Source organism: Gavia stellata, chromosome 29 (assembly GCF_030936135.1).
Source record: "Gavia stellata isolate bGavSte3 chromosome 29, bGavSte3.hap2, whole genome shotgun sequence".
In the NCBI taxonomy this organism is placed as follows: domain Eukaryota; kingdom Metazoa; phylum Chordata; class Aves; order Gaviiformes; family Gaviidae; genus Gavia; species Gavia stellata.
The window spans coordinates 2,766,135-2,789,792 of record NC_082622.1 but is presented as its reverse complement, the minus strand read 5'-3'; the positions used below and the strand labels follow the sequence as shown (position 1 = coordinate 2,789,792).

At 56.6% G+C, this 23,658-nt stretch overlaps 1 protein-coding gene across 1 annotated transcript; it reads right to left on the bottom strand.

The window, feature by feature from the left end:
- Nucleotides 1-9,331: 9,331 nt before the first annotated feature.
- On the bottom strand, nucleotides 9,332-16,075 carry TMEM39B (transmembrane protein 39B). Its single transcript, XM_009819332.2, has 8 exons — nucleotides 15,882-16,075; nucleotides 13,763-13,982; nucleotides 13,381-13,464; nucleotides 12,555-12,709; nucleotides 11,586-11,922; nucleotides 10,648-10,835; nucleotides 10,063-10,183; nucleotides 9,332-9,688 (listed from the first exon to the last, which is right to left on the bottom strand). Exons 1-8 carry the CDS (start codon nucleotides 16,007-16,009, stop codon nucleotides 9,452-9,454), a joined length of 1,470 nt encoding a protein of 489 aa, XP_009817634.2. The 5' UTR covers nucleotides 16,010-16,075; the 3' UTR covers nucleotides 9,332-9,451.
- Nucleotides 16,076-23,658: the final 7,583 nt, after the last annotated feature.

Below are 23,658 nucleotides of genomic sequence, written 5' to 3'. Positions count from 1 at the left end.
GCAGGACGGTGACCAGTCTGGCTGCATCCCGCTCCTGCCAGCTTCTCGCCCGCCTCCGGGGGTGAACGGTGGCCAGAGCTGGTGGGGGGCAGAAAGGCCATCGCAGCCCCGGGGCAGCTGCAGCCGCAGCATCTCGCCACCACGAAGCCGGGCTCTGCCGCTGCCCGCCTGCCCGCACCGCTGCCTGCCCCAGCCCCCTCGCCGCCGCGGTGCGGGCAGCTGCCAGCCCGGATGGGTTTGGCAGCAAAGCAGCTCAGCTGGAGAAAAGCCTCCGGCGCTGGAGTGACCCACTAACCTTGTTCTTCTTAAAAATGCATGAAATGCAGGCAGCTGCCTACGGGGACTCGCACACGCACGCTCGCGCTCACGCACGGGCGGGGGGCATGTTTTCGGCATTGCACCCACGCGCCCGGGTCGGGCAGCGGTGGCGGGGGAGCCACGGGGAGCCCAGGGATGCGCGCTGCACTCGCTGCCCAGATTACGGGTGCTGGTGCTGTTTGACGCCCAACGCGGCCCCAGCCCCGGCGAGGGGCTGCATGCCCGCGGCATGGGCAGGTTTCCCGGCAGGCGCTCAGACACGGTGCAACCCTTCTGCTCAGCTCTGCCGGTGCTGCCGGGCTGCGGTAATGCCGCGGTGGTGCAAAAGTCCACCTGGCATGTCCCCCGCTGCCGCGGTCGAGGCCGGGGCTTGCTTTGGGCTTGCCCTGGGGGTCTAAGGGCATCCCAAAGAGCCGTCCCTGCTCTGGCCGGTGCCACAACCTGGTCCCACTGGAGACTCGAGGGGGGTGGCAGGGTCCTGCTGCCGGGGAAGGCGACGCGGGTGCAGGCTCACCCTGTCCCCTGGCTGCCATCACAGCTCTGACCTCATTTCTCTCTCCAGCTTCTCCATGCCTTTAATACACCCCGGACAGATGGCTGTGAGCCGGGGGCGGCGGGGGGACAGCGGCTCAGCCCCGCCGTGGGGGCACGGACCCCGCTCCCCGCATTCGGCGGCAGCCCATGGCCCCGGCGAGGCTGCAGCCCCGGTGAGTGCCGCGTGGCCCCGGTGTAGCCCTGACCGCCGCGGGGGGACACGTCCTCGCTGTCCTGGCAGGGGTTAACAGATTTCTCTCACATGCGGCTGATTTAATTTCAGTCTTGTTTGCATAGCTGATTTGGTGGCTGCAACACCTCGGCTGGCGCGGTGGAGACACGGGGGGGCTATTTTTAGCGGCTCCGGGCTTGAGTTGGGCGGTCCTGAGCAGCCCTGGGCCAGCATCCGACCCCGGCGTCCCACGGTGGGCACCTCGGGGGGGACGGGCACATCCAGCCCGTGCCACCCACCGAGGCCTTCAGCGGGAGCAGCGGAGGATTTGCAGGATTAGGGTTTTGCCTTTTTTTGGTGGTTGCAATCCTGCTTTAAGAAGAAGCAGCAAAACCCAGAAGCCAACAGCAGCCCAAGCTGCAATGCCTGTTAGCCTGGATCGCATAAACCGCGGCGCATCACGAGACGAAGCTTCATCCCCTGCTCAGCTCCGCAGCCCGGAGAGGGGCTCGCTCCCTGGCTGGATCCGGCCACGCCGCGTTTCCCATCCTCTTCCCTCCTTGCAGCAGAACCCAGCTCTGCTCCCATCGCCGGGAGTTTCCCGGCCTCGCTGCCGCGTGCTGCTGCCCACATGGCTCCTGCGCCCCCAGAACGGCTGCGTTTCGACCCAGGAGGAGGGAGGAAATCACAGCGGGCGACGAGGAGGGGAGAGTTTTTCTGAGCCCCTTTGGAAATCCCTGCGGCTTCCTCTTGCTCATACGGCAGCAAAGCTGAGGAAGAGCATGAATCACCCGCAGGAAACTTCGCATCGCTCGTCCCATCGCTGCCCGCGGCCAAGCCCACGCTGCCCGCCACGCCTCGCCGGGGCCATGCCCACCCTGTCCTGCCCCGGGGACGTCCCTTGTCATCCGCCCCATCTGCTCGGGACTGCCTGAACAGCAGCTCCCTGAGCCGTGGCGTTGGTGTGAGCTTGGCTTTCCGGAGCCGCGTGTGCACGTGTGCGTGGGTGCACATGTGCATGGGTGCATGGACGCACGTGTTCATGGGTGCACGGGTGGCTGTGCACATGCACACACCTGGACACATATCTGTGTGCACGCACCCATGCACGCACCCAGGTGTGCACACACCTTTGCACACACACGTGCGCCCAGGCACATGCCAGGTGGCAGAGGAATCAGGCTCTCGACTCCTCTGACTAATCAACATAAATTGACACTGACTAATTAACCATCCCGGCTCATTAGAGCCCGGACACCACATCGCTGGGAACAGCAGGCAGCTGAGCCATCGCTGTCGAAGCACCATGGCCACACTCTGCCCCACGCCAGGCACCGGCCACCCCTGACCCCCCCACCGAGAGCGTCCCCATCCCCGTCCCCATCCCTGTCCCCATCCCACGGCCCTCGCCGAGGCTGCTAGCAGCGATAACGAGATTGGTTCCTAATCCACTTATTCCTGGCTGGCGCAGAGGGCTGGCGACAGCCTGCTTCCAACGCCCGGCATGCGGTGACCCCCCCGGCCCCCGGGGAGGCCGGGGGGGTCGGGAAAACCCTGGTGGTCTCAGCCATGCGGCCGTAGGGCAGGGAGGGATGCCGGGGGGATGTGAAACATATGCAAGGACCATGGAGGGACGGTGGCATCATCCCTGCTCCATCCCAGCAGGGAGGGTTCAATCTGGAAGGGGAGGTGACACTGCCAGCGTCACCTGCCCCGCAGCAGGGTGGCCCTGGGGAGCAGCAGCCGGGAAAGGAGATAAGGAGCCCTTCCCAGTCCTCACCCTGCAGGGTGCCCGGGGTGGTGGGGGGACACGGTGGGCTGCTTTAGGGAGCGGGGTGCAGGGGGAGGTCACCCCAGCATGACGACACCCTCTCTGCAGCTCTGCAGGAGGAAGGAAAAGGAAATTTCTCGCTTCCCTCCTTGCTAAGGGCTCTGGTGCGGCTGCCCGGGAAGCGGGGGCCCCTGCGCACGTCCCGTCCTGCCGCCGCACCCCGTGCCCTCCGCCGGCCCCCCCCGGGCCTGCCGGTGCACGCTGCTCCCCGCCGGCTGACTCGGGGCTGAGTCACGGCTCCGCATGCCCGACCGGTTTTGGGGGAGACCCTTGGGCTCAGCGTGGGAACGGCCTGACCTCAGCAGTGGGGCGGAACAGAGCCGGGGCCAGCCCCACCGAGCTGCCTGCGGGACCCTCGTCTCCCAAAACCAAGGAGGGGGCTTCGCGCGGGGGGTATCGATGCTTCTGGAAAGCTCTTGCTCATTCTCGCTGCCCAAAGGCAGCCCCGCGTGCCATCCCTGCCGCCCGTGCGCAGTGGATTAAAAACTAGGTCAGTGGTAGATCCCCAAAAGTGATTGCAATCGGGGAATTGCCGCTCCCCGGGTGCGAGCCCGGGGGAGACTTGCTGCGTTCGATACCTTTATCGCTGAGCTGGAAGAAAACAGCTGGTGGAAACGCAGAACCCCTGAAATCACCCCACCGAGCCGGGACGCTCCTGCAGCAGCGTCGGGGCCGGGTCCTGCGGGGAGGCTGGGGACCGGAGCCCCCGAGGAGGGCACAGGGTCCGGGGGCAGCTGTTGGGGACACTACGGCCGGGTCACATCCCCCCGTCTGCGGGTTGGGAACGAGCCACAGGGAGGATGGATGGTGCTGGCACGGCGGGGAAAGCTGGGAACACTCGGTGCATGGAAACGGGGGTGTGTGGGGTGGATGCGGGGCCGGGGGGGAGGCAGAGAGGCAGCGGCAGCCCCAGCGGGCAGGAAACGGGGTGGCAGCGCGGGCCGGAGCAGGAAAGCAGCCGGCGGCTCCGGGGTCGAGCGGAAGAGCGGCGGAAAGGCTCGGGGCCGCGGCGGTGGCGGCGGGAGGAAGCCCGGCCCGGCGAGGGGCTGCACGTGTGTCCCATGGGGGCACCGAGGGCGTGCCTGGGCTCTGCAAGAAGGGGCACCGGCTGTGCCCACCGTGGGACCGAAACTCCCTCGGTGCCGGGAGAGGGCCATTCCGGGGCGAACCCTCTGCTCAGACGCCTCTCTGCCGCCCTTGGGGCTGCAGGTTGCGGCGTGCCCCGCAGCAGCCGCATGCTGGGACTCGCAGCCTCGTGCCGCAGCGTGGGAGATCCTGCAACCGGCTCTGCTCCGCTGCCAGCCGGGGACATTCAACCCAGCACGCCTGTGCCGGGGGGGCAGGATGCCCGTGACCCCCCTGCGGTGACCGGCAAGGCGGTGCTGCTGCCCACAGGGCTCCTGGTGGGGGTCTGACCCAGGAGCTCGGTCCCTCGGGGGTGTGGGGGTGCGTTTGGGGGTACTTACGGCCCCTTGGACCTCCGAAAGGGCTCAAGGGTGCTCAGCCTGTACGGTGCCCAGGATGGGGCCATGGCAGAGCCTGACACCCACCCGGGGGGTGGGTGACCTGCTCGGCTCTCCCTGCTCTCCCTTTGTCCCCAGCTCTTGGGAAACGTCCCCGTGCCCTTCAAAGTCTCCTTTCACCACCTTTCAATCCTCAAGCGTTTCCAGCCCGGCTCCCTGGGGTTATTTAGCTCAGACCCAGAGCGATGCTGCGGGAAGGGGACGTGCCCTTGGCCGTGCTCATGTAGGGGGGGGTATCAGCCCAGCAGCCCCCAGCACGGTGCAAAGAGGGCTGGAGCGGTGGGAGCTGCCGTCCCTCCGGCTGTGGGTTCAGCAGCAGAGCAGAGGATGGAGCTGTTAAATATTTATAGCCACTGTTGGATAAAATGGCAGCGGAAATGGAGCGGGGGGACGACGGGACGGCTCTGCTCCCCTGCGGTCCATCTGGCCCTCGCGCTGCTCCGTGCTTTGTAGTGCTGCGAGTCGCCATCTGCTCCCCGCAGGGACTGCTGCCTGCCCTCACCCGGGACCAAGTAGGGTATGGCAGGGCCATGGGTGCCGCAGGCATTGTCTCTGCTCCGTTGCACAAGTGCAATGAGTTTAGCAGTCTCAGGTGATGAGCAGAGGACGGGGAGTGGCTGGGTGGCTCAGGATCTGGCCCCACCACCCCATCCGTGCTTGCCCTGGCTGCCGGGTCCGCACCATGGACTTGTTCAGATGAGAAAATGAGGGCGTGTGTGTGTAATTGCTAATGAGGATGTGCATATGCTAATTCAGGGCTGCCAATTACGGCAGGTCTCGCAGGCTCAGGACGGGGCCTCGTGGGCCGTGTCCTGCCCCGGTTTCGGCCAGGTGAGCCCCAGGCAAGGTCAGGCAGCGGCAGGGGCAGTAGTGGCTGCCTCGACTCGGCTCTGTGCCTCCTGGATTCGGGTGCCCAGGCCCCATGGAGACCCCACGGCTCTGGATCTGGGGGGGGAGTGGGGCCTGGAGTGCTGCTCAGGGGTCCCTGTCCCGCAGCCCCCATCCCGGGGGAGCAGGGATGCTGGCGGGATGGGCACTGGGATGATGCTCTCACCAGCCCCCCGTGATTTTTTCCCCCCCTTGATCTCACACAAAACCAGCTGCAGTGTGAGATGGCAGCGGGCAAACGAACCCTTAATTAGCCACTTTAGGGATTTGGCTTCATTAATGGCATAAACGATTATTAAGGAAGAATTAAAGCTACCGGCCTCCAGATAAAGGACGACACGGCCCTGCTGGGATTACCCGCATGCACTGCGTGCCCAGGCTGGGGACCTTTGGCTTCGGGGGGGTGCTCCCGTCCCACCCCTGCCCCCTTGTCCCGGTCCCCACAACAACAGCTGCTGGGTGCTGGACCCCCCAGGGACAGGCGGGTGTTTTCAGGGGGATGAGGAGGAGCTGGGGGGGGCCTGACGTGCTCCTGGCAGGGTACTGCCACTGTGGGGTCACCCAGCAACGCAGGACCCCCCCAGCCATGACCTGAGCGTCAGAGTCCCCGAGGGGCAGCGACACCACCTCTGCATCGGCACTGGAAGGTGGCAGCGGCTTCGCCTGCTGCATCAGGGGAGAAAACGGGGGTTTGCAGGCTCGGGTGTGAAATCTGTGGCGGCTTTTTCTGCCCCCCCCCCACGCTGTGGGCAGAAGCTCAGTGGGGTGCACATGTGGGGCAGGTTTGTGGGTCGAGGGCTGGTGGCAGCCCTGTGCTGCAGCATCCGGCCTCCATCTGCGCCGAGCTGGAGTGGGACCAGCCGGGAACTGGCTGCACAGAGGTCCTGGGGATGGGGACGTGGGCGGCAGATGTGGCCTCCCAGGAATGTTCGGGGAAAACAGCCATTTCCCATCAGCTGGGTCCACTGGGAAGTGGCGAGGGGATTCCCGGCGGGCAGTGGGAGGCCGAAACTTGTCCCCAGCGCACGTGCCCCATTTTGGGTCTATGCAAGGGAGGGCTCAGCTGTGCCCCCACAGTGCCGAGCCCCGTGGAGGGCTGGCGTTTTGCTCCGTGACCCACCAACATGGCCGTTATCCTGGGGTCCTGTGCTTGGGGACACCCCGGGACGGGTCCCCAGCACACACGGGCTCCCTGTCCCCGCTGCCCTCCTGGCTCGGGGACCCCACCGCGATGCCAATCGGCTTCTTCCCGGTGGCGGCTGCCCAGTCCCGCTTGGCGCAGGCAGGACGGCAGCCGAGCTCGTTAGGCGCAGGTGTGGGATTAGCCATAATTGCCTGCACTTTGATGTCCGTAACCTCCTCCCTGAGGGATACTCGTTACCTGCAGCAAACCTGCACCTGGCATCTGGCTGCTAATCCCGGGATTAGCTGGAGCGGGGAGGGCAGCAGATGGAGCCCGGCCAGGCTGGGACCCCCGGGGTGCAGCCCTGCCCGTGGGCTGGCCACCGCTCAGGTTGCCTGGGACCCCTGGGGTCACCAAGGCAGCTGGGTCCCCGGTGAAGCCACCTCCGAGGTGTCCCAGTTGCTCCCAGGGGAATTCCCACGCGGGATCTCCCCTGGGACATCGTCCCCTCCGGCCCCCGGGAAAGCCCAAGCGCACACTGTCAGATGACTCAGTGGAAGTGGGAAGTGTCCCCTGCTCCCCACCACAGCCCTTCCCAGCTGCAGGAAGAGCCTTTTCTGGGAATCCAGTAACCTCCATGTCCGGGCCAGGTCCCTGCAAGGACGAGGGGGCCGGGAGTGCCGTGGGGCACAGGCACCCTTTGGGGCTGGGAGGCTCTGCCAAGTGGCCGGTGCTGAGGGTCACGTTGCTGGACCCGGGGGGGACCTCCAAACCCTCCCGGCGTGGCTGGGAGCCCCAAAATTGCAGCCAGGGTGGCTGCAGGTCGGCCAGCCCCGGCCGGGCCCCCCCGGGGGGACGGGCTCTGTCACCCCAGGGCTGCCCGCTCTGCCCGGCTTCTTCTTGCCCCCAAAATGTCTGCGGCACACTCAGGCCGGGTGAAGGGAAGCCGTGGGGAAGGAGAGAAGGAAAGGGCTGGAAGTCTCCGTCCTGAGCCCCCCGGTGCGGCTGCACGGGGGTCCCGGCCAGGCAGGGGGAATAAAGGGGGGGTCCTGCCGGGAGCTGCACCGGGGGCTGTGTGTCGGGGGGGTGTTCTCTGCCCCCCACCTCCCAGCTAGGCCCCCCCCCCCATCCCACGGGCCGAGTGCCCCATGGCTGCGTGCTAACCTCAGGGTCCCCGCTCAATGGGAGGAAGGAAATCCTCATCCTCGGGAAAGGCTGGACACGGCCGTTTCCTCCCGCGGCGGTGGGGAGGGGGCCGGGGCACAGGCACACCCGCCCGTGGCGCCCCGACATCCCCCCCCCATCCCATCCCATCCCATCCCATCCCATCCCATCCCATCCCATCCCATCCCATCCCATCCCAGCTAGCAATCCCGTCTGGAGACTGGGTCTGGCCTTGGCTGGGGCGATAGGAGAGTGGGGGGACAGGCTGGGGGGCCCTCTCCATCCCCCCAGCCCCGCAGGACCTGCCGGGGGTCCGGGGGGGGCTTCTTGGGGGCTTCCCATGCCGTGGGCCAGCAGGAAGCACCTCTGCCCCTCGGCTTCCCCGGGTGGGGGGCTCGGCCCCGGCCCCCCGCGCTGCCCCCGCGGGGCTGCCCCGGTGCTGGCGGTGGGCGGGGGGGCACGGTCCCGCGGGGCTCAGCCCCTGCCAGCCCCGGCCCTCGTCCTTCCCGCTCCTCCCTCCTCTTCCTCGCCGAGCCCTTCGCCCCGTCGAGGCGCAGCGGCTGATGAGAGAGGGGCGGGCGGCGGCGGCGGTGGGGGCTTTGTCCCCGGTGGCCTTTGGCCCGTGGTGGCCCCGCCACGTCCCCACCGTGTCCCTGCCGAGGGCCGGGGCGACGCTCTGCCGCCGGGTCCGACGCTCGGGGCTGGCAGCGCGGCTCTGCCGGGCACCGGGACGATGCTGCTGCCGCCGGCCCGGAGCGCTGCAAGGTCCGGTCCCGGTCCCCGGGGCCCGCCCGCCCCGGTCCGGTGTTTGACCTCCGGGCAGGGCCGGTTTCGTTGGCAATAATCTCCCCGGGGCGGATGGGGGGGGGGGGTGGTCCCGCGGGCCGGAGACTGACCGGCGGCGCTGCCGGGACGCGCCGGGGCTGGACCGGGACCGGCACCGGGAGCGGGACGGCGCGCGCCCCGGGCGCCCCCTGGCGGCGGCGGGGCCCGAGCGGAACAAAGGGCGGATCCGGCGGCGGCGGCGGGGACCCCCTCCACGGGCAGGGGCCCGAGTCTGCACCCGGCCACAGCGGCGGGCACGGCCGGTGCCCCCGGCAGCGGGGACGGCGGCGGCTCTGGGCCGGCCCCGAGTCACCCGGGTGCGGAGCTGCGCCCCTTCCTCCTCCTCCTCCTCCTCCTCACCAGGGTGGTGTCACCCCCTCCTCCTCCCGGGCCCCAGCCCTGCGCAGACCTCATGGGCAGGTTGAGGTGGCAAAGGGGGGAACACCCACCCCACCCCTGGGAAGGCAAAGCGGGAGCAGCGGGAGCTCCCCACCCCCACTTCCCCCCCCCCATCTCCCCCCATCCACGGTGGGTCCCCCCGCACCGCTGCGGACCTCAAACCATCACCTGCGCGGGCTGCGAGCGGCAGGTTGCAGCAGTGCTGCTGCAGCTATTTAAAAATCATTGTAGGGAAGCAATGCCTCCCTCCCCTACGGCCACAGAGCATCGGGGGGTGCTGCCGGGGGTCCCCGGGAAGGACAGGGTCAGGGCTCACCCCCTTATAAAGGGACCCGGAGTGAAGCTGTGAGCTCTAACATACCTGTGATCCTCATCTGCCCACTCAGTGCCAGCTGGAGCTCCGACTCCAGCAGACGCAGCAGCTTTCGCACCCCTCAAATCTAAGCACCGCTGTTAATAAATCACTCCTCTCAAATACAACCAGGAGGAGGCCTTCCCGGGGGATTTTACCAGACAACAACCACACAAACAACTGTTGGGAGTAAAAAAATATGTTTTTTCCTTTTAATTACATCAGTTATCAAAGAAAAAAAGCAGTGGTAACAAAAATACAAAGCTCTGAGGGTTTCTTGTTTTGTTTGTTTTGTAATAAGCTGAGCATCAGTGCAATTGTTTTAATTTAATTTCTGCTCTGAGTCTCTGCTGGCAGAATATGAGTAGGCTTTGCCCAGCACCAGACGGTCACGCAGCAGCTTGAAGAAGGCGTAGTAATTGCTGAAGAGGATCAGAGCCAGCGAGATGGTCTGGTGCCACTTCTCTGAAGAAATCAGCGAGTAAAGCTGGTAGAAGATGACGGCTCCTTCCAGCAGAATCAGGATGTTGAGGATTCTCAGTGGTTTGCTGAAAAAGAACTGTAAGAGACCACAGTAAGGCACCGAGCAAGGTCAGACCCTTCGGGACGTGTTTTCGACGGGACGGGTGAGGCAGAGTCCGGTGAGGATTCCTCTGGGATTCCCCTCTGGAGACACATTTACTGGTGAATGGCTCTGGACAGAGCCCCCGTTTGCAGGGGCCAGAGTCACCTGTCAGGCAGCACCGATGGGAGACACGGGACTAACGTGAAACGCTGTACCGAACCTGGCTCATTCCACCGCCCTGGCACACCCCACGGGCAGCTCTCCTGCTCGGAGAGCCAGCTCAGGCAGTCCCAGGTGTTCAGGACAAGGGGACCGTGACCCTGCCGAGGCGCTACACCTCCGTCCCCAGGAAGGAGATGTGATCTTACGTGAAAGCGGAAGTGTGAGACGTCCGAGGGCACCGCCACGTTGTAATGACCCACGGCTTTGTACACATTCTTGCTGTGTTTCACCAGCACTCCCTGCGGCCACATGCACTCCTCTGTCCACCTGCAGGAAACAAGCAGAGAGCTCTTATTTCTACCTCCCCAGCTGAAGGGGGGGGGTCTGCCACCTTCCCACCGTCAGCTAGCATAACGTACGAGCTGCTTCTGCAGCGCTGGCCACAGTAGTAAGCTGCCGTCATTTGCGAGGGCAGAGTTTGGCCCACCGAGGCATCTAACGATGGCAGTGACAAACGGCAGTTACCTGGGGCCAGAAGCAGCAGGCACCTTGCCAAAAATCAGATCCGCTTGCTACGCTTGGAAGTGGACAGTACAGATAGCGTCTGTATGCTGTCGGATGTGTCAGCCGACAACTCCGCTTTCATTTTTCTTTCTCTTGTTTTTTTTAAGCAACAAGAGGAGGAGGAGAGGTGGCTGGAAAGCTGAGCTCCCCATCCAGCCTCTCTTCACACCAGCAGCATGCCAGCTAAGAGAAAACTCCAGCCCCAGCCCCAGCAGAGAGTTCCTTACTGATGCTGCAGCACGTTGGAGCAGAGGGCTGGATCGACCTTCTGCCAGCAGCCCAGGTGCGCGGCGGCTTTATGGAGCAGGTCGCAGTAGCGCGCAGGTAGGAGGTACTGCATCAGGATCACAGATGTGCTGATGGAAACCAGAAGGAAGAGCTCACACGACCAGCGTTTGTCATAGTACTGAGTGTTCTGTGGTGGGGGGACAAGAAGAATGTGTGACAACGTGTTTGGACAGCCTCACCTAACAAAGCCATCAAAACACAAAGCACTCAGGCAGGTAAAATAAGGACTTTTCATGCAGCTATTAATCCTGTCTGAAAAAGAAGCACCCACATAGGATGGCTGCTATACAACTCCTGAACACACCACAGCGAAACATTTATGCTATCATCACCCATCATCAAAAATGGGGAGGTAGTTCCTGATGCTCCCCTCACGCAGCTGACGATGGGTGGGAGCACCAGCCCCTCAGGTCTGACAGGTCCCCGAGGTCTGACAGATCTACTACCAGACATTTGTCTATTGTACAAAATATTAGTAACTTAAATAAAACAGCTAAGAATCCCAATAAGGTCCATCCTCTTTCATACTGCCTCCCGTATTACAGTCAATCCCCTTGTTCTGGAGCTCTGTCCTCACAGGTGGTCAGTGTGCGAAGGACTGGTTGGCCTGGAGTCCTTCTACCTGCACGGGGAAGCAGGAGGGAGACACCGCTCCCTAACAGACGGATGCATGCTCTCAGGACAGTCAGAATACGCTTTACCAGGACAATATTGTCCCCTGTTATCTGGAGTATCCAACTAACTTCTACCATGTTCCAGCTAAGAGCAAGAACCAGACCTCCTCCATAACCCAGTGCCCCCTTCCCCACAATCCTCCCCAGCTAGTCCCATGTCCCGAGGAGCGGCATCGGCAAGAGCAGAGGCTGCCCTCACTCACCTTCACAAACCAGACCGGCACGAAGGCCACGTAGTAGGCACTGAGCATGGAGCTCACCAGCACCTCTTTCATCCGCCAGTTAAAGTCCATTTTCAGGTATTCCACCTCATTGCGGATGAGATCTGGGGAGAGGCAGCAGGCGTGAGTGGGCATGGCCTCCATGCCGTACATCTGCCGAGTGTGCTGCTTCCAGGTCTCCTTTAGGACAGTCAGGTAGTCTCTGCCCCTGGAGTTCACCTCGCCGGTCTCTCTGGGACCGATGTTGGCCACCTGGGAGAAGAGGCCCGTCTTCCGAAAGTCACAGTTCAGCTGAAGGAAGGGAATGTACATGCCAAACCTGGAGCAGCAAAGTGCAGAAAGGTGGTTACTTCCTTACGAGCTCCCCGCGCAATGCCTTTGCTGGCAGCAGATCAGCATTACGATCACTTCCCCCTCCTAAACGGCATCTGGTACCTATGTAAACTCCAGAAAAGAGCTTCAGCAATCTGATCTCAAACACAAGCAGCAAGTCTCAGGTCTTTATGAGATGCTTCCTCCCGCATCTACCAGAGGGAAGGCAGCTATTTCCACTACTTGACTGGAAATAGAACCGGCTTCCTTTTGTTAGTTAACATGAAGCAGGAAAGCTCTTTGATTCGCTCCACCTGGCAGAAGCACCTCAAGGCTACGGTAAACTGAAGACAAGCGTTCTTGGAATACAGTGAGAAAAGCATATAATCCTTTTCAGAGGACGAGCAATCTAAGAACTATAATTAATGCTTACATTAAAGCTGAAATATGGGTAAATGTTAAAGATATGCCCTGCCACCAAGAAGGAATGTGACACAGCAAGAGGGAAAAGGGTAGTTTAAGTTCTGTTACCAGGTAATCGAGTGCTTATTTACTTTCAGGCTTCACTTCAACTGAGCAACACCCACTGCACTGAAGCAACATTACAAATCATGCACAAGTGACAGAAGAGATACTTACGGGTAACACAGGAACAGGAGATTAAGGAAAGAGTAGGTTCTGAAAAGGTGAATTATTGATCGACACAAACTCCAGCCTGTGCCAGTGAGAACAGCAAACCGAGTGATCACCAGGAAAATAGAGCGTGGCAGGGAGACTTTGCCACTCTGTGAAGCCTGCGGGGAGAGAAGAAAGAGCTGGGCAGAGGGGAGACTCTTTCACTCTTCCTACAGGAAGCAAATGGTAAATGAGCAGCACTCAACCTGTAAAATCAACTTCATATGCATGAAGGAAGAGCTAGCTGGCTCTGTTTGACTGCCACCAGGAAGGGGAGGCCTTCTGTAGGCTGGAATCTGGACTTGCCAAAACCCAGGGCCTCATTCCTCAAGCTGGAATGAGGAGAGCTCTCAGAGTTTCTTGTTAAGGTCTGGTAGTTATCGGTGTGACCAGCCCACTCTCCTGGACCTGCTCACCACGGAAAGCTTTCGCAGTCAGCAGAAACTGACCTACACTGGCTCCTCCTTGCAGAAAGCTAGAGTAATTAAACGAACAGGAAAAGAGCCAAATACTGTTCTTCACAAGGAAGAAAGCAGAATTACTACGGTTTAGTTGAGACAGTAATTCAGAAACAATCACAGAAGGACAGAGAGAATCATGAGCAATGGTTTGAGATGCTCATTTCTGTTCTCGGTTCTTCTCATTGAAACCATGCCTAGGTTTCTGACTTGGACATAGCACAAAGTTCTTTAGAAAAGGACAGAAGAGTTTGGAACTGCGAAAGGGACACACAGCTTTACATTTCACCTGAAAGGAAAGAACGGTTCTGAAATCTGCTTGAGGACTTTACCTCCTTCACAATAGCACCGATCAGTCGCCGTGCCAGGACAATCGTCGTCACTGTCAGCACGTTGAAGTCGATAAGATGAAAGTTCTGTGGTGACAAAAACAAAATGATTCCACTTTCCATCAGGCAGCAGAAACCCACATTCAACAGAGAAGCTCCCAAGTTATTCTCTTCTCCTTGGACTCTCTCTTCCAAGATCAGAAAGAGAACCCCAAGCAGACAGCCAGTGCCCAAAATTTGCCAAGTAAGAGTCACATGAGCAACGCTCCAGGGCTGTAGAGTCACATGTAGTTTGCATCAAACATATATAGAAAACTTTATGTCTAACAACCCAAGAGGCAAGTCTGTGAGTGTCACCGGACAGCAGCTGTCCTTTAGCGCTTACCAATGACGTGTGCGAAGGCGGATGGGAGGGTGGGTACCACCACACAGTTTTGTAGATGTTGATGTAGTGGACAAACAGAGCAACGAGATGACAGAAGAAGAGCTGAAGTTCAAACAGCACACTTCTCTCCACAGGCAGCTCTGGGATCTTACAGTGCCGGAGGGGGACGACTGTCTGAGCTGCCAAAGGTGGGCTGGAAAGGCCTGTACCTGAACCGCTCCTACCGAGGTAAACCAAAAGCCAGCAGTCACTTCCCCGAGATGAACACAGCGCTGTCCTCCAGCCCGCACACTCAGACTGTAGAAGTCGGTGGTCTAATATTGACAGAGAAACCTAAGCGGACTACCCTGGTTGATGGCTGCCACAAACCAGGAGCGTCAGCACCCCAAGGATGTCTAGGACGGCTGTTACAGGTGGATGTGAGCAGGAATTTGCTCAGCGAAAGCACTGTTTGGAACCTGGCCAGTCTACTGCACCGGGTCATTTGACATTAAATCCCTTGTGTTGAGTCAGGTTCGAAAGCCGTGGCTGCGTTTTGCTATTCAAGGGGCAACCAGTGGCCCTCTTAATTAATTGGAAGCTTTTAGGCCTCGAGTTGCTATTTACATTTCTAAGAGTGCTTGAACATGAAATACAGAGTAATTAAACATGAGCCCTTTCTCATTCTTCAACTTCTATTCAACTACGGAGGAAAAACAAGTTTAGTCAGAGGTGCATATTCCTGTGTGAGCACGCACACAATCCCAGACAGCAACCCTTTTAATCAAAGGGAAGGGAATTAATACATACTAGATATATCTCTCCTGATTTGCAATCTCTAAATAACAACAGTCAAAGGAATCCGGGTGTGGGTTTCAAAGGAACTACAGAGCACAAACTCGTATTGAAAATGCCAAAACGAAACCACAGAAGTGTTGGAGTGTGACTGCAGAAAGACTTCTAGCTCAGGGGTGGACACAGGTGGATCAGCCCATGCTTTTTAGAACAGAAGGCTGACAGCCTAAAGTAAGGCCATGCATGAGGGGAAAGCTTTAGAAACCCGAGCTGTCTCTCTGAAACCCCCAGATTCCCAAGCTGACAAGATTGATTCAGCTCCTCAGGATTGATAAATCCACCAATAAACTCTGTTCCTGTACACAGAACAAGAGTTCCTGTTCTGATCCTCCAGAAAAGGGCTTTAAATACAAACACAAAGCCTTTTCTGCTTTAAACAGACACATGAGACCTAAGGGTGTTCTTGCAAGAGCAGCAACAAGGCTCTCATACGCATTAAGCACTTTGGGACTCCTCAGCCTGGACTGCCATGTAGGTGATGGGTATCAGAGGGGACGGCTACAGAGACAAATCACTTGGAGGTAAACTGGGGTGTGGATTTGTACTGCGTTACCTACTTGTGATAAGGACCTTTGTGCATGCTCTCACAGCAAAGCATGTACAAGGTGGATTGCTCCACCTTCTGTGGCCTTGCAATAACTTGTTTGAATAACTGTATCCCTATAAATTTCTTGGCCTAGGGCCGTAAGCAGGGAGTATGTTAAGGCAGATCTAACATTTTCTTCGCAAACAGTTCATAAGGCACCTCCTGCTTATGTATTGCCGTCGGTGCTCCACTTCTCCTTCCTCCCCTCTACCTCAGTCACAGAAATGCAACCAACCAGCTAGGCTAGAACCTGAAAAAACCAAAACCCCGCAGCCTACACTTCACCTGACCTAGCTAAACTCTACCCCAGAAATGCCTCACCTGACATAAACTTCAGGGCACAGGAGACACAACAACCAGAACTCCAGAGTCAGACTTTGGATAAAAATTTGTCTCTATTCTTACTTTCCATTCAACGGTCACTAAAAGCTTTTGAACACTGCTGAAAGTCTGTCACGGTCTGATAAAGCACTTAAGTGTCTCGGGCAAATTAGAACCCACCTATCCCAATTACAACATGTAGCATGGACACTGCTGCATATAGGAAAAGGATTTCAGCTAGACACAGGGAGTTAACAAATCCCTGAGCCACAGGAAAACCAGCAGCGTGTGAGATGGGGAGATAAGGGGGCCTCAAACCTGCAGCAGAGAGGAGCAGCTGGCCTGGCTAGACGCAAAGATGTGGAGAGCCGGACGTACCTGGTGCGTGAGCGCACACCCGTGACAGAGGAACTCGTGGAATGGCCAGAGCCGCCAGCGGCCCCTGGTTCACAGAGGGGATTTCGGCAGTAGGACGTGCGGTTAGGGCCCCGCCTTCCCCCTGCCATAACAGCAGAGGGTGCGGAGGGTTGTTCTTCCAGGTGGCTTCTCTGCTGTTCACTGCGTGATTATGTCTTCAGTCCTTAAAACTGAAAGGAGAAGATTTATTATTAAGGCTCATCTGCTTACCACACCCCGGTGACCAGCAGTAACCGATCACTCACACGGCTGGCTTGCAGCACAAAGCAGGCTAATGCAACTTTGCTCAACCCTTTTCTACATCTCCTGTGTTTGCCACAGGCTATAGATGTGGCCCCAGATAGCTCCTGACGCTCCCAGGACATGCAGCAGCTTGTTAAGGTGCTGTGAATTCATTGAGAGTCTAAAGCCTAATGTATGCAGGCTTCCTCGGGAGTGGGAAGAAGCTTTTCATGCCTCTCTCCCAACCCAAGGCAGTTTACAAGGAATTTAATCTGCATCGCTGTGGTGTTATCCCTGTTTTACAGGCAGAGCAATATACTTACGGAGATGCCAAACAATTTGCCCAAAGGATTCAGTAAATTGGGATACTACCTAGGTCCCCTTTTGCCTGATTTTGTGCTGGAATCAAATATTCACAGCTCTTTTAAAGGGATGCAAACTAGCTTTTTTCTTTTTTGCTCCTTTAAGATGGGAAAAAAAAACCTAGCATTTTTAGGGCATTTGTTGTTGATGTTTGCGTGGCATGGAGCTCAATGGGATGTTAGCCCAAAGTTAGCTTTTCTAGTGCTTGCTTGCCACAGTGTAAACAATAATAATAATACCAAGGTTTTAAAAGCCTTCTCTGGATCCTGTTTAACCTTAGGAGAATCTATACAACTTAGAGAAAGGACAGGGTGATAATACACCATTTACTAGAAGTGAAATCTGAGCTGTGAAGAAACTTGGATCAGGTCATATCAATTGCTTTACATTTCTTTTTCTGATTGCTAATTTCCAGTTTGCATCACTTAGCAATTAGCATTGACAATAAAGAAAATTTGCTGAAGGTTTAGAAACTGCTCTCAAACAAGTTTTAAAGCTTCCACTGAGCTCCAGAGTCCTCCAGCAAACTGCTGTACTAATCCCGGACAACGAGGGACAGGGTGCAGGGGGTGTGCCTGGGGCTAGACCCCAGCAAAGCAAAGATACCCGGAGATGGGTGCCATCACACGGGCCAGTGGGGCACAGAGGTGGCGAGGAACTGCGGGGGTACAGAGCAAAGGGCAGAAACCCCAGTATGTGCCATGGCCCACAGAGTCTTTGTGACCTGGGGACGCAGAGTAACTGCGGGTGAACAGGAGGGGCTGTGCACAGGAACTCCCCAGGACACAACATGGGGGCGCGGTGGGGGGCACCAGATGGACAGGACCTCGGGGGGGAGGTGAAGACAGCAGGTTGGACGCCCAAGACACGACGACAAGAGAGTCTGAGAGGGAAAAGCGGTAGGATGAAAGTGTTGGGCCTGGGAAGAGAGCTGGGGAGCCTGGGGGGGGCACCCCTGGGAGCTATAGGAGTGCAGTTCAGGGGCGTAGGAGCTCTGGGAGCTCAGATGGGGGCTCTGAAGGAGCAGTGGGGGCTGCGAGGGCGCAGGCCAGGGGCTGCGGGGCCTACAGAGGTGCAGGCAGGAGCCACACACAGTCCAGGGGGGCAGGCAGAGGCTACAGGGGAGAAATGAGAAATCTAGGGGCACACGTGGGGACTACAGAAGAGCAGTGGGGGCCAGAGGGGCTCTGGGGGAGCAGCAGGGGCTACGAGTGCTCTGGGGGCACAGGTTGGGGCTGAAGGAGGGTAACGGGGGCTATAAAGGCCCTTGGGGTGCAGGCCAGGGCTGTGGTGGAGCAGTGGGAGCTACAGGAGCGCTGTGGGGGCTGCAGGACCCGTCAGAGGAGAGCACCGCGGGCTCTGGAGATTCCGCCGGGGTACGGGAAACCTGCAGGGCAGCATTAGGGGCTACGGGGGAGCCGCAGGGGAGCTACCGGAGCACGCACCGAGGCTGCAGGGAGGAACGGGGCTGTAAGGCAGCTCCGGGGAGCCCCGGCGGCTCCGGGCCAGGCCGCGGCCCGGGAGCCGCCCCCCTCACAGCGGCAGCGGCGGGGCGGGGCCACCTGCGGGCTCTCCAGCGCCCCGCCCGCCGCTCGGCCCCCCCTTTCCCCGCGCCCCTCCGCCCCCCCCCGCCCGCCTCTCCCCGGCCCGTGCCCGGGTCCGGTGCCCGGGTCCGTCCCGCCGCTCGGCCCCCCTCACCCATCTCCGGCCGCCGCTCAGCCTGCGCCGGGCACAATATGGCGGGCGGGGCCGGCGGCGCGATGGCGGCCGCCAGCGGACAATCCTCCTGCGGGGCGCGCGCGCGCGCCGCCCGGCCCCGCCCCTCGCCCCGCCCCCTCGCGGGGAGCAGCCACCGAAGCGCTTCGGGCAGCCCGAGGCGCCGCCGGACCCCCGCACCCCCCCGGGGGGTCCACCCTCCCACAAAGGGCAACTCTGCAGCTGGAGGAGACACGAGAGAAAAACCTGACGCCTTCGAAAGCCGGAAAAAAGTCACCGTTAGGCCTTTATTATAGGGAATGACTAACGATTTTCAACATCTGTCCAACGCTTCTCGCCCAATACCAGCCACGCAAGAGCTCGCCAGCTTCCGAGACAAGTTATTTTGGTGCTGTGATTCACCTTGATCAGTTTTCACCGTCTTTACCAACCACTTGCGGTTCTTCATTGATTTCCTTAACTTGTGGGCGGTTGATGCTTCAGTACAGACGGAGCGTTACACAATGCCGAGAACCACCCCTGCCCGCGGAGGCAAAGCCGTCTCCAAAAGTAATGAACTTTCACAGGGCCAATCTTTCATTTCTTACTGGTTTTGAAACCTGAATTGCGCGGAGCCATCAAAAACCCGGAGCATCCGGGCACCTGCGGTTTTAACAGAGTCTTCCAGGAACAACCATAAAGGTAACAGGTAGGACGGACCGAGGCCAGGTTAAAAACAGGTTTGCATCTCTTAACACCACGTACGAGCCTTTGGTCATATTTGGTTCTAAAGCCAGCAACAGAAGTAACAGCTTCATTGCAAAACACTTTATATTGCAGTGATCCAACATACAGTTGCTGCTCTCCAGCGTTCGAGGCAGCCGAGGGAGGCTCCGGCGTTCTCCAGCACTCACCAAGAGCTGGCAGGTTCCTATTCCCCAGCCACAGCAAAGCGAACGGCATCTTAACCAGGTTCCTTTATCAGATCTGAAATCAGCTCACCGGAGATTCATCCCACTTTGCAAAAGGAGCAAAACGAGCGTGGAAACAAACATTTCTATTACAACATATGGTAGCAATGGAAGGCTCAACTGAGCAGTAACAGCGAAGGTTTCTGCTCCGTGCTCAGAGGAACCGAGCTTCCTGAGTAGAAAAAAGGAATAACATCTACATCGGAGACGGGAGTTCCCACGGGCCCTGACTAGCCTGCAGAAATTCCTCCCCCTCAGAGCTTACAAATGGGGCGTGTGGCCAACATCTCATCCAAGATGTTAGAGGTTTATCAATTAAGGAAGAATTTCCCTAAGCCCTGTCTTCCTCCCCGAAAGCACCATATGTACTCGTTCCTCGCAGCCGCGAGAAGAGCTGTGTTAGCAGCACCGCCTGTTCTCCTCTGCATCTCCCAGCAGACAGGTCACAGCTGGTCTCCTCTCCGCGGGGGGCATTTGGAGGGTCTCTCACAGGCTGCAGGAATCACCCTCTGCCCAAATGTTCTTTAGGAGAGCGGCGGCATGGGGTGAGGAAGGGAAGATGCGCACGTTTAAATTGTTTTTCTTGGCTCTGTTCATGACAGATGCTCTCATACAAATTTAAAAACTCATTCTGTACAAAAAGAATCATCTGCTTTAACAGCCGAACAGGGAATCCAGCTGTGCTCTTAAACCCAACTTACCAAATACGGAATTTTACAGAGGGCCAGATCAAGGTAATGTCTTAAAACACTGCTTTCAGTAAGGCTAAAGTAAACATAAAAATACCATAGGTGAGTTATAAAATAAAGCTTGTAGCCACTTGCTTTATTTAATAATCCAAACAGCAACTTGAAACCAGGGGTAAGGAATGGGCAGGGTATGATGGTCTCCTTCCAGGAAAAGCTGCTGGGGACATCTCTGCAATACCAGTTGGAGCGTTTTTCCTGCAAGCTCTGTTTCACGCTCCCGTTGCTGTCCAAGATACTGACTACGAACCGCTATGCACGGTGAGACCTCACTGAAGAGGGTAAAGTCCAGGTTTATACCAGCTCCAAGCAAGGCCAGCCTCAGTATTTATAAAAAAGGGCTGGACTAGAGGCTGAAGCAGCTGGGGCCGCCCAGAGCAAGGGCCAGAGAAGATGGGTCTGCTGAGGCATGGAGCACTCTGCAGCAGGAGGATGCTTCTACAGCCAAGCTTCTCCTGAAAACAACAGTATGTTTGGGAAACACTTCCACAGAGAGGTGACTGCTGCTGTGCGTCACCCTGGACAGTACCAAGCACAATGGGGACCTTTATCTTGTTTATGGTCTGTACCAAAATCCTACAAATAATAAGATGTGGATTAGTCCTTTGGGGAAATCTGGAGATGAAAGATCGCTGGTGCTCGTTAGCTCACAGCCAGCAAAATACTACCTCCAGTGGCTACGTGTCAGTAGAAAAGGGAAGGTTATTTAGGTGACTCAGACTTTGGTACTCAAAGGAATCTCTACCCCTCACAAATTTCACCAAATCCCTATCACCCCCGGAACGTCTGGCTAATTAGAGCATCTCTGAGAGACACATCCGATGCTGATGGCTATTTTGGGATCTCAAATTAGCTTTTGCAGACTCTAGGCTAAAATCTGAATGTAGTAATGCTATGAGAGGGAGGAAGATGTTTGATGCAGGGCATGTTTTCAAAATACTTTTGGTATATACAGTTTTTTTCAATACACTAAGATTTACATTCCTCCAGAACATGAAAATCTTTCACATCAACATGCAACAAATGCAATGCACAAGCAAGCTGTATTACTCCAAAGGCAGTGTCACAAGATCCACTTCTACTGGTAAAAAACTGCATCATAATAGATGATCTCTATCAAATCTTTTCCACTTGATATAAAAGCTGAGCCTATTAAGAAAGAAATGGGAAAGATTGGTACAACACCATATAAATTGATGTTCCAATTACATTGTAAATGAAGATGCATTCGATAAACACGCCACAAATCCAGACACGTTATGATTTCCCCTAGCAGAAAACTACGGATCCAATTTTCACGTTAAAGTCAAAGAATTGAGGGTAATCTCGCTCTGTTGCAGCACTTCCACATATTACCGCTTTCTTCTTCCTAATACTCCTCAGATAAGAGAAGCTCGTTTGGTAGCTTTACAATTCCATATAAAATAAGACTTATGTCCTTCTATGTCCTACGCCCAGGGCTCTTCAAGGTTGTCTTTTGAAGCCATTAGACTTCTTCAGCGTTCAAGGGTTTAGTTCTTTGTTCTTTTATTTATGGAGCTCAGACTTTCAGTGATCTCAAGATTTGAGAGAAAGCGATTAGCCGTCCCCAAAGGAAACGCTTACGGCTGCTGCCTTTGGGCCTGGGGGAGACGTGTCCTTGCTGTGTAAGCAGGTCACCCCGCTGATGCGCGGTAATCTCCCCAACCAAGGTACCGCTCGGTTTGCAAGCGCTTGCGTGCAGTTATTAAGGTATTTGTTGGAGAATAAGCAAGTCAGTGGGGCCAGAGCAGCCGCCAGAGGGAGCCCCGCCACTGCGGGTGCTGACCGGCACCAGCACCCAAAGGTGCTGGGGGTCCATCACCCCTCCCCGAGGGCTCAGGGTGTTCACTCCCTGAGGGCAGGCGTGCGGGGCTGCGAGCTAAACGCACGGCAGCCGGGCCGGCAGGACCGCTGACCGAGCCGTCTCTGGCAATGACATCAGACAAAAGGATATAAAAAGAGCAGCCAGATCACATTTCAGAAGGGGTAGCACTAGCAAGGTCTAGCCGGGCAGCACCTGGTCCGAAATCTGCAGGCTATAATATTAATGCATTATGGACTCTCACAGGAATTCCTGTAGAGCCGTTCCTTGGGCTGCTCTGTTTCTAGAGCATAGGGTAGGTAACAACAACTTCAATGCCAGCTTGCTGCTGAGAGCACTCTCACGAAGGCCAGCATCTCAGCCGGGAACCAGCTCCAAGAGACAGATCTTACCACATTTCCCTCTCTCCTCAAATCCACTTAAACCTCCTTCTCCACGGGATCTCGGTGGGAGAGCTCTACGCAGGTGCGTACTGAAGCCTCCTCCACACCGTGACCGCTGCAGGAGCGTCAGTCATGCAACCGGCCTTTCGCAAAAGTAATTTATTTGTGGGTATATAAAGAATGGCTCCAATTTAGCAGCTCAGATGGTGCCGCCCCCCACCTCCCACACAGAACCTGTTAGCAGCTTGCAAGGGGTTGCAAAAATAAACAAACTTACCCACTTCGTGTTGCCCCTGCTCATCTTCACCCAAGTGATTCACAGCGATGTACTCTTGACTCCTGCAAATTGAAGACATTTGTGAGTCTCCTTAACGTAAGCAGAAATCAAAAGAAAAAGATTCCTGCATGCAATTACACAGGAAGGAAAACATGCAACTTAAGCTGAGCTTTGAACATTTCGCAGTAAATATCAATACTGGGGTCTAAAAAGGGCCATCATTTTACATTTTTAAAGAACTGAGCAGAATGTTTTTTTGGCAGTAGCAGGACTATCTATATTCGTTGTCATTTTACATCTTTTGATATTTAAGCTTGCCGATTCCTTTTTGCCCACATTACATTACAGTGCATTTTCAAAGGGCACATTATTAGTTATTGCTAATTTATGCAGAAGCATGTGGTTTTTTTTAAATGTTTATTTTAAACATTTTTTGCAAATTTTTACATTAAAATTAACATTTGAAGAATTGTTTCAATAAAGTTTATGCAAGTTGCCGTCACAGTTTATGTAAAAGAGAAATGTGCTATTAAAATCAGACATTTAGGTTACCTTTTGGGTTTTGCGATGCATGTTAGCTTTACACATCCTGATTCTCCTGCGATAATTTTCCTTTAAAAGGGGGGCATAGGGTGATCTTTTCATCAAGCAAGACATTATGCCCTGAAAGCTGACTCCAAACCATTGTTGAAAATTCAGTTATTTACACTTTAATAACAATCTACAAATACAACTTTTTGTTTTGAAGTATTCCCCTCAATCATGCACTGCTATGAGCAGTTTGGTTCCTAATGCTCTATTTTTCACCCCCGAGCAGTTTAATTCTCTCCCCCTAGAATGCCAGATTCATTTTGCAGATGGGAAATACAAACCATTTTTCACGTCTCTCTAAGAAGCAATTTACTTTATTAATATTGTATATATATATAGATACATACACACCCTCTCAGAAGGCTATGAGGAGCAACTCAGCACCCTTCACAAACAGAGATACGTTTTTTAAGTGGTTTTCCAAGTAAAAGCTACCGTAAAGTGGGAAGGGCATCATCTTAGCCAAGGGGGTTAGGGGTGTTTACATAAAGCAGAAAGCAAGCTTCCTTTTCCTCCTGGTGGCAGCTAAGCCTTGGAATTTTCAGCATTCATTTTGTCACGCTACGTTTAAACCAGCCATTTCAGACTCAATCTGGAGTCTGCAGTCTGGGAGACTCGGTGAGGCCACCTGATATCTGAATCAGTAA